The following is a 7,600-nucleotide window of genomic DNA, read 5'->3' on the forward strand; positions in this document are numbered from 1 at the left end:
TTACTTTACAGAATGATAAAATATGACTGTAAATGAAAGGTAACTGTCCCCTTCTTTTTCAGAGGCGAGCTGCTGATAATTTGAGAAGACATCACCAATATCAAGTAAGTTATTTTTATATCTTGAAACTTACACTAAAATAAAGCACAATCCCCTCTTTTGAACTGACTCTAGAGAGATCATATTTATGCACTGAAGAGCAATTCTCTCATTTTCTAATGCCTCAGGAAGTTATGCGGAACCTGGTAAAGCGATATGTGGCCGCAATGATTAGAGATGCCAAAACTGAGGAAGGTCTGACTGAGGAGAACTTTAAGGTAACCACTTTCATCTTTGTCACTAAGAGGCGGATTCTACAGAGTGTGGAAGCAGGGCAGCCCATTTTAACTCAGAGCTGGAAATGGGGGCCGTGTGTTCCGAGCAATCCTTTCTGTCTTTTTTTTTTTTCTTTAATTCAAGCCCTACTGAATTATTTTTTTTTTTAAGTGGTAAAATTTCTATACACTGCATTCAAACAGACTTAATCTGAAAGATCGAGGAGACTTATTTGGACAGAGAAAAGCCTAGTGCCTTGTGGCATTCTGATTGCTGATCTCAGCCACAGGCTTTTTGAAATTTTGATTTGATTTCTAAACCTGAAACATTTAGTAACCAATGGTCTGAACACAACAAAAACCTTCCTTGTGTTCTGCAGCTTTGGTAGAGGAAAATTTAAGGTTTGAGCTTTATTGGAGCTTACAAATGTTTTTCTCCCTGAGTTGTTGTTGTTTAATTCTATCAGAGTAAAAAAGGTAGAATACATGAAATATATATTTCTTATCTCATAGTATAAAATGCCTTTGTTACTCTGCATGGGTTGTTAGGAAGTCTCCAGACAAGAATACTGGAGTGGGTAATCATTCCCTTCTCCAGGGGATCTTCCAGACCCAGGGATAGAACCTGGGTCTCCTGCACTGCAGACAAATTCTTTACTGTCTGAGCCACCAAGGAAGCTCCAAAGATTTTGGACAACTGACTCAAAGTCAATAAGATCTTATAGGCAAAAACAAAAGAAACATATAAAAAACCTTATAGGAGACCACTGACAAAGAAAAACAGCAGGCTTGACAGGGAACAAATATAAGCAGCCACTTAGGTAAGAAGAGAGATAAATTGCAAAACAAAGCAGAGGTTAAAAGTTGACTAGGATCCAAAATGTTCTTTGTAGCCACAACATCCAAATTTTGGAGTTGAATGATTCCTGACACTGAGGGTGATGGGTTGGAGGCAGGAGGCCACCCCAAAGCCCACCAGCAGGTTAGGACTGAGAATTCAGTTGTCCAGAAGGATGAAGGGATGAATCTAGGAAATGCTGTCTATTCACTGATTCCCAGGATTTAGTGGCTGACCCAGCTGTTGAGAGAAAATCAACTCCAGGGTAATAAACGATTGAAAATAACTGCCAACTCTTGGAAGGGTAGACTCCACTTTAATTATTTAGTTTTAGATATCCCTTTGGACACCAAAATGTTCCAATGTTAAAAATCTTGAAAAACAAACAAACCCCTACATCCCTGAGAGAATGTGAGATGACTTGAAAGCAGATGCATATTTTGGAGAGAAAGTATTTGAAACTGTAGTCCCAAAGAAATCCAGCATGCCCCACTATTTCAAACTGTAGTCCCAAAGAAACCCAACATCCCCCATCTCAGAGTGGTGGGAAAGAAAACTCTTACTGTTTCTTTTACATCAACCTTAGGAAGTCTCCTCCTTTCCACAGAACTGTGATAGGAAAATTAGGAGACATCAAATAGATCCAAGTGCGCTGGAGAGAAGTGACCATCCTAAACGGAACCACAGCGGAGTGGACTCCTAGCTCTCAGAAGCAAGTGAAGACCTGTCAGATCCATATATGAAATGAGCAAATAATAGCTTCCTAACGTTTATTTGTTTAGGTCACGAACTAATTTCATCATTTTCCTTTTCACTTAGGAACTCAAGCAAGATATTTCTAGCTTCCGCTTTGAAGTCCTGGGGTTATTAAGAGGAAGCAAACTCTCCACGGTCCAGTCTGCTCAGGGCACGAAGGAGTCTTCTAACTCTGCAGACTCGGATGAAAAGAGTGATAACGAGGGTAGCAGCAAGGACAAGAAAAAGAACTTCAGCCTCTTTGACCTGACCACCCTCATTCACCCGCGGTCGGCGGCAATTGCCGCCGAAAGACACACCATCAGCAACGGCTCCGCCCTCGTGGTGCAGGAGCCCCCGAGGGAGAAGCAGAGAAAAGTGAATTTTGTGACCGATATCAGACACTTTGGGTTGTTTCACAGACGATCGAAACAACACGCCGCCGCCGAGCAAAACGCAAACCAGATCTTCTCCGTTTCAGAAGGGGTGGCCCGCCAACAAGCTGAAGGACCCCTGGAGAGGAGCATCCAGCTGGAGTCCCGAGCTTTAGCTTCACGGGGTGACTTGAACATCCCGGGGCTCAGCGAACAGTGTATATTGGTAGATCATCGAGAAAGAAATACAGACTCCCTGGGTGTACAGGTGAGCAAGAGAGTGTGTTCATTCAAGTCAGAGAAGGTGGTGGTGGAGGACACGGTTCCCATCATACCAAAGGAAAAGAAACACGCGAAAGAGGAGGACTCGAGTGTAGACTATGATGCAAACCTCACAGACACCATCACCCACGAAGACTATGTGACCACAAGGTTGTGATACTTGACCCGAGAAAGCGTTTCTCATCCGTAACACATTTTCCATAGTGAGCTGGGTGGTGGGGGGAGATGTTTATCAGTGAATTAGCCAAGGCTAACTTACACTTTACAGCATTTATCAACTGGGGCATATTAACCGTGTCATGTTTAAATAAGGCAAAGGCTATTCCAAACCCTTGTTTGTAGCCTGCTTTTGCTTTCACAATTTGTTTTACAATTTTTTGTTGTTGTTGTTGTTAATAAATAAATGCACCTTGTATTCTTGTACTGCTGCGATAACCCACAGGAAATTTTTAGCTCTTTTTCAATTTAAACAAAAGCAACTTACTACATGTGGTAGCTGACTCCTATAATAGGATATTTTTATATGCAAAAAAAATGTAGCTGAAATAGTAGAGCTTTTCATAATTTTTTAGGGTCTCTAGAAATGGTTACTCATCAAGCACTTTTCAGTGAGCCAGAAAGTCTGGCTTTAAAACACAAATACTATCCAATTATTTCTTAAGAACATGTAACTATCATGCATAACTTAAGCAAACAAGTCTCCTTCTCATGGAATAAAGATCAAACTCTTAAAATGAAAGTCAAGTATATGTTCTAGAGTTTTAGGGTGTCCAGTTTTTGCTCTCAGTAAGTCAAAGAAATGTTTGTCCTTAATACATGTTGATGATTTTTAATGTTTTGTCAGAAAACAATTTTTTGTTTGTTTTTTAATGACCTTTTTCAGACTCACCTGGAAATTATATAAATATGAGGCTTTGTGAATAAAGAGAATTTCAAAAATGTGGCAAAAGATCTCAGTGCTAGAAAAGAATAACAATAAAGTACAACACCTTAAACAAAACAAGATGATTGCAGGTTCGTAACATCAAGGTGAAACTGAATTCATTCTAATAATCTAAACCTAAGCAAAGTTACATCCTGTTTTTAATCAGTGTAACATTGCTATAATTCAAAAGAGGTGCAAAAACCTAGTAGTTTCCTCTTCTTTCCTCCAGTGACTAGTATTTCTTTAAAATTAAAATCACCCTAAAATCACTATTAATTTTAGCAGTAGGAATAGATATATAGTTTTCCCTACAGGGACAAATCTTAATTAGGTATTCTTCTATTGTTTCCAAAGTAATTAAGCTTATATTATCCTCATTTACTGAGCTACTGAAAAAGAAGTGTTTTTACCTGATATCAAAAAAGGTGCTGGCAACTTCTTAAAGTTTAAATTATATAGCTTGTGTCTATCGAAGCCACCATGGAAATAGACATTTCCTCACCACATGCAATTAGCATTTATTTCAAATCAACAGAAACATGCTGAGTTTGTTTCATCAAAAATTACCTCCATGAACTAAATAAATCATATATGATTTCAGTTCAGCCCAGTCGCTCAGTCCAACTCTTTGTGACCCCACGAATTGCAGCACGCCAGGCCTCTCTGTCTATCACCAACTTCCGGAGTTTACCCAAACTCATGTCCATCGAGTCGGTGATGCCATCCAGCCACCTCATCCTCTGTTGTCCCCTTTTCCTCCTGCCCCCAATCCTTCCCAGCATCAGGGTCTTTTCCAATGAGTCAACTCTTCACATGAGGTGGCCCAAGTATTGGAGTTTCAGCTTCAACATCGGTCCTTTCAATGAACACCCAGGACTGATCTCCTTTAGGATGGACTGGTTGGATCTCCTTGCAGTCCAAGGGACTCTCAAGAGTCTTCTCCAACACCACGGTTCAAAAGCATCAATTCTTCGGCACTCAGCGTTCTTCACAGTGCAACTCTCACATCCATACATGACTACTGGAAAAACCATAGCCTTGACTAGACGGACGTTTGTTGGCAAAGTAATGTCTCTGCTTTTTAATATGCTGTCTAGGTTGGTCATAACTTTCCTTCCAAGGAGTAAGCATCTTTTAATTTCGTGGCTGCAATCACCATCTGCAGTGATTTTGGAGCCCTGAAAAATAGTCTGACACTGTTTCGACTGTTTCCCCATCTATTTCCCATGAAGTTATGGGACCAGATGCCATGATCTTAGTTTTCTGAATGTTGAGCTTTAAGCCAACTTTTTCACTCTCCTCTCTCACTTTCATCAAGAGGCTCTTTAGTTCTTCTTCACTTTCTGCCATAATGGTGGTGTCATCTGCATATCTGAGGTTATTGATTTAGCATTGACCAAAAGCTGGTGGCTCAGACGATAAAGAATAGGCTTGCAATGAGGGAAACCTGGGTTTGATCCCTGGGTCAGGGAGATCCCCAGAGAAGGGAATGGCAACCCATTCCAGCATTCTTGCCTGGAGAATTCCATGGATAAAGGAGCTTGGCGGGCTACAGTCCATGAGGCTGCAAAGAGTCGGACATGACTGAGCTATTAACACATACACATAAAAACTTCATAGTACGACAAAACCCGGTTTCTGATCACTGTACATCAAAAATAAGAACTAACAGCAATAGCCACGTCAGCCACTGTTTTGTGTGCTATGCGTGTATTAAAATACATGCACTGCTCATGACAAACCCTGAAATAGCTGCTATTCTGATCCCCACTTCTTTAGATGAGGAAATTGAGGCAGGCACTAAGTTGAGGTTCACAGCCAGAAATGAAGCTCTGAGGAGTCCTTGAAGGTCATGCCCTTAACTGTTTTACCACACTGCCTCTCAGAACACTAACGAAGACCAAGCAAAATGATGTGCACACACGGGGTTTACTGTGGCCACTTCTGAAATGCTAAAGTTTGGGAAAGAATGAGCTGGATAAACTCCATAAATGTGTATCCCTTTTGTAAAGCAAAAGGAAGGTGCAAATTTAAAGATGAAATGGATTTGACTCTGACAATTACATGATGGAAGCTAGTAGATTTTTCAAAAAATGGATTTCTTAGGGGATGTCAGAATTCAACTTGAAATATTAGATTTTAGTTTATAGGAAAGCAAGAGGCACTGAGATGCTGAACATTCCTTAATCTGGATTTTGTCTGAGGGATTGAGGAATGGGTCAGGGAGCTTTAGAGTAACACAATAAGCCTATTGAATGTTCTGACTACTTCAACAACACTTTTAGCTCAAGTAGGTTAGAACTCAGAATAAGCCCTGGGAGATGGTGGAATACTTGAATGTTCTAAGTCAGACATATATAGTAGTAGGGGAACTGTGGTACTAGTCTCTATACTTGTGATACTTTTCAATGATTCCTTTTTTGCTGTCTCTGTTGTGTGGGTGTTTTTCCCTCGGCCGTTAAGATCATATATGTATATATCACTATGATACATTCTTCACCAGAATTTAAGTTCAAATTTCCTCTGTTCCTTCTAGTAACACCACCAACAATAAAAGCAACCAAAAAATTTTCCCAGTAGCTTATTTATATCAGAGGTTAGGGTGCTAATGTTTTACAGGTGAACGTGGTGATAACAGAGGATCTTCAGAGCACATAACACCTTGCTTTTCAGTGTTCCAAAAATGATGGTTTCTAACAACTCCCAGATGTCACTGACAGAGGTATTTATGGGTTTAAACAAAATGCTGAATATTGCTTGTACTGGCTATCCTAGAATTGGAGATTATTTTAAATATATAGCAATATTAGGTGGCATTAATGAAGAGGAACAGTAGGGAAAGATTAAGAAATGGTAAAAGAAAAGTAGGATTGCAAAATAAAGGGATGATGTATTTTTGAGGTTTTTTTAAGTGAGTAATTTGAGGTTTCTTTTGATTTCTATTCATATTTCTATCAACAAATTTCTAAACACCAGAGAGAGGTTTGACATCACACTTTAATTTGTGTGAAACAATGTTTCTTGTATTTCATGCCCTCTGGATCTTCTTATTGCTCACCTCTATTTATTTACTTATTTATTGGCAGGGCTGGGTGAAAGAGGATCTAGAAAATTCAATAGAACTTTAATAGAATTAGGTTCAATTCATAAGACTCCACTTACTATAGATATGTTTGTAAAAAACCCCTTACAAGAAAGAATTCTATAAAGATGTACCTCACTGTTTGTGATGATGTATTCCTGAAAATATCTGTGTAAATAAATCTATATTAACTTTGGTAGAGGACTATGGAAAAAAAGAGATAACGGTGGTGAATTATTTTGTGAAATGATGAATTAGTTTTCAAAGTGGTAATCCTCCCCAAAATGTAACTGTTTCATAAGTTGGATATTTGTATATCAAAATTTCTTAAATTAGACATTTTATTTATGGGCTGGCAATTAAAATATTGCAAAAGCATACTCATTTTCTTGCCTTGACCTGGACAGCAACCCAACACACTTCAAACAATGAAATTTCTTGGGTAACTGTGGAAGTGCAAAGAAAAATTTGATGAAGAGTTAAGGGTGGTAAGCTTATGATATGATTCTGAAAGAAGCAGTCAAATTTTCAGTTAATGTGAAAGGAATATAGATAACCTAAAATATAGGTAACCTAAAAATGCACTCTTCTACTATTCAATAATCCTTAATAATTCTGCAAATTAATTGAGTGATTGTGCAGTCTCATGACTGTTGAAGACCAGACATCAAGCACTGAAATCTGTTCATTCTCAGTTGTTTGTCCACTATGTCTGCAGCAGAATCTGCTACATTTTAGACACCTGCCAGTTTTAACAGTTTAGGTAGTAACCCAAAAACTCAACCTAGCGAAAATCACCCATGTGTCTTTATAAACATGTTCAAAATGACTCAGATTTTTAAAAAGCCTAATTTACTTGTATATTTCACCACTTTGAAAATTATTTTTTTGCTTTAGCTTTATTGTGTTTTTTTCTTATACTGTCCAAAATTCAGAAGTTCTAGTAACTGTAGAATTTAGAACTTTAATGTAGCTGTCAGTCTCCTCAAACTGAACTCCAAAAAATGTTATTCTAATTAGTTTACAATATGTTACAATGTATTTTGTTTA

At 38.6% G+C, this 7,600-nt stretch overlaps 1 protein-coding gene across 8 annotated transcripts in view; it reads left to right on the plus strand.

The window, feature by feature from the left end:
- TRPC4 (transient receptor potential cation channel subfamily C member 4) overlaps positions 1 to 3,543 on the plus strand; it is a 196,269-nt gene extending 192,726 nt beyond the window's left edge. For 5 of the 8 annotated variants that reach the window (XM_081551738.1, XM_081551733.1, XM_081551734.1 and 2 more), the window contains 3 exons: positions 63 to 104; positions 228 to 317; positions 1,972 to 2,956. In XM_081551738.1, coding sequence (XP_081407864.1) covers positions 63 to 104; positions 228 to 317; positions 1,972 to 2,700 — 861 coding nt within the window. In that variant the 3' untranslated portion in view covers positions 2,701 to 2,956. Of the gene's footprint in view, positions 1 to 62; positions 105 to 227; positions 318 to 1,971; positions 2,957 to 3,426 lie in introns of those variants that run through there. The other 3 variants (XM_081551735.1, XM_081551736.1, XM_081551741.1) reach the window with 1 other exon arrangement.
- The last annotated feature ends 4,057 nt before the right edge of the window (positions 3,544 to 7,600 follow it).

Source organism: Giraffa tippelskirchi, chromosome 12 (assembly GCF_054371585.1).
Source record: "Giraffa tippelskirchi isolate mGirTip1 chromosome 12, T2T-mGirTip1v1.2.pri, whole genome shotgun sequence".
In the NCBI taxonomy this organism is placed as follows: Eukaryota; Metazoa; Chordata; class Mammalia; order Artiodactyla; family Giraffidae; genus Giraffa; species Giraffa tippelskirchi.